Source organism: Galeopterus variegatus, unplaced genomic scaffold, assembly GCF_000696425.1.
Source record: "Galeopterus variegatus unplaced genomic scaffold, G_variegatus-3.0.2 Scaffold666, whole genome shotgun sequence".
NCBI classification, from domain to species: domain Eukaryota; kingdom Metazoa; phylum Chordata; class Mammalia; order Dermoptera; family Cynocephalidae; genus Galeopterus; species Galeopterus variegatus.
This window is the reverse complement of record NW_007726777.1, coordinates 250,183-252,456: the sequence shown is the minus strand read 5'-3', so window position 1 is coordinate 252,456 and position 2,274 is coordinate 250,183. Positions and strand designations below refer to the sequence as shown.

At 46.2% G+C, this 2,274-nt stretch overlaps 1 protein-coding gene across 1 annotated transcript in view; it reads right to left on the bottom strand.

Annotated features, from left to right (window-relative positions):
* DKK4 (dickkopf WNT signaling pathway inhibitor 4) overlaps window positions 1-1,426 on the bottom strand; it is a 9,683-nt gene extending 8,257 nt beyond the window's left edge. Inside the window, 1 exon segment of the mRNA XM_008571212.1 lies at window positions 1,324-1,426. Within this exon segment, the coding sequence (XP_008569434.1) occupies window positions 1,324-1,426 (103 nt within the window).
* Between the last annotated feature and the right edge of the window lie 848 nt (window positions 1,427-2,274).

Sequence of the window (2,274 nt, the reverse complement as noted above, 5' to 3'; positions counted from 1 at the left end):
ATAGATGTTTGTTCAATACAATTCATCAAGGTAAAATCTCCCCTCACCTGAGGCCTCATTTTGCAGTAACACTATTTCTATGTCTCTAAAAAGCCAGAGCAATTTTGAGGAAAGCAGGTATGTGAAATACGCCATGGAAAATGACTTTTGGTATATTTTCAAATCTGCCAAGGCTGCTTGCCCATTAATAATCACAGTGTTCCTCAGCTAGGATGCTGGTAAGCAAAATTAGGTGCACCATGGCAGCATCTACCGTCATAAGCTTGCATCTCAAGGACTTGGGGATTCCAGAACGGCTGGGCAGTGGGAAGAGGATGGCAGGGAGAGGAAAGCATTCGCCAAAGTTCACGACACAGACTGCAGCAGCAAGTTTTGAAAAGACACTGCAAGGCAGTTCCCTCAGCCGCAGAACAAAGGAAGAAGCCCTCCCGTGCGATTTTGCAGGGATGTTGCCATTTCAATGCCCCTGGAAAGGATTATGGGTTAACTGAAAATCTTAAGCTGATCCTCTTAATTTTGTAGCGAGCACCTGGGCCAAAGGAACATTAAATTGAGCAATATGGATTAGGCTTAGAGGAAATGAAAATTCCCAGAAGAAAATTTCTAAAGGTCCCAGTTTCAGCTTTGTAGGCCTGATTCCCCCGTGGGTGATTCACACCGCAGGTAAAAGTTTGGACGTGCGTTTGAGAGCTGACACCTGCATCCTCCCGAGTACGGCTGCTGTGGTTCAAGTCAAAGACAGGGTGTCACAACTGATGAGTTATACTCACTCAGGAATGAAAATTTTTATTTGTTATTGCTCCTGGGTCAAAACCAGTTTGATTTCCATAAATTTTACTTTTCTTAAGAGAAAATCAAAGTAAGTGAAACAAGCAGGTCTTTGGCAGAATCTCACAGGAAACATTCAAAAAAATAAAAGATGAGAAGGGGCACGTTGAAGGGAGCAGAAAAGGCTTCAGGGTTGATGTAAGTGTGACCACTTGGTCAGCTGCGGTCAGAAGGTGAAGCGGACCACTCCTGACCTCTGGGCCGCAGTGCCGTCAGGTGTCTGCCCCTGAGCGGCATGGGCTGGGAACCAGGGCACCTGATGTGGACTGGTGTCAACACTGCTCTGACTCTGATGGAGCTCTAGTCTTTCCACTGACTGCGTGGCCTTGGGTGGGTCAAGTCACCTCTCAGCCTCATTCTGCATGATCTTGGGGGCCTCTTAGAGACCAGTTTTCTGGAAGCTCAGGATGGGTCTGCCCTGGCCCCATGCTTTGCAGACCATGTCCTGCGTGCATGGCGCGACTTCGCAGTGGCACTGTGTGCTGGCACTGGGACCTCCCTTTTCTAGAGCGATCACCTTGGCCTCCTCCTGACTCCACACCAGCTGGCACAGCACCAGGCTCCTGGAACTTCTGTCCTCAAGAAGAGGTTCTGCCATCTTTCAGTTTGGAACTTGCCATCTGTGCCTTGCCCTTCCTACCCTGCTCCTGGCAACTTCCCTCTCTTGCTCCTCTGTGCCATGCCATCACTACATGCCAAGGTTGCACAAACACCAGTGACAGCAGGTGCAGGGGCGAAGGAGAGAGAAGCTGGCTGTGTCTTGGTACATGTTAGTTGGAAGACATGGTGATGCTCTTGGTTTGGTCAGTGAAGGAGTCGGTGAGCTGAGGAGTCACAGGTGCACCTGCATGGGCTGGTGTCAACACTGTGGCTGTGGGGTCCCTCCCTCAGTGACCGTGTACCCTAACAGTGTTCTACAGATCACTATGTGACATTTTGGTGGGGTTTTTTTTAGCTGAATTATATATTTTTTTTCTTTTCAAATTATAATGTTTCCAGAGTGATTTATAGCTGAGTTTTTAAGTCCCTTTCAGCCTTATGGTTCTGTGAAATTTTTTCATATAAAGTAACAAATTGGAAAGCAACGAACTTTTGTAAATTTCACTTCATTCTCTTTGCTGACTACAATTCAAGAGGAAATGCACTGTGGGAGGTGGACGGCCTCAGAAAGAGGACAGAAACCTGTACAACTGCATGGAGTCCCGGGGCCTGCCTTCTATTTCATTCAACTCTGTCTGCAAACTTTTATCTCCCATATTCTTTTACATCATTTGAGTCTTTCTCTTTTGCCTCATTTCTCTCCATTATCTTAATTTTTTTCTCTTCCCTTTGTATCCCCATAACCGACCCCCCATATTCTTTCTCTTTTCTTTTAATGCAAATGTGCTTGTTGGAAATAAATTAAAATATAGGGGGGACATAGAATATAAGTAGTAGAATTGTAGG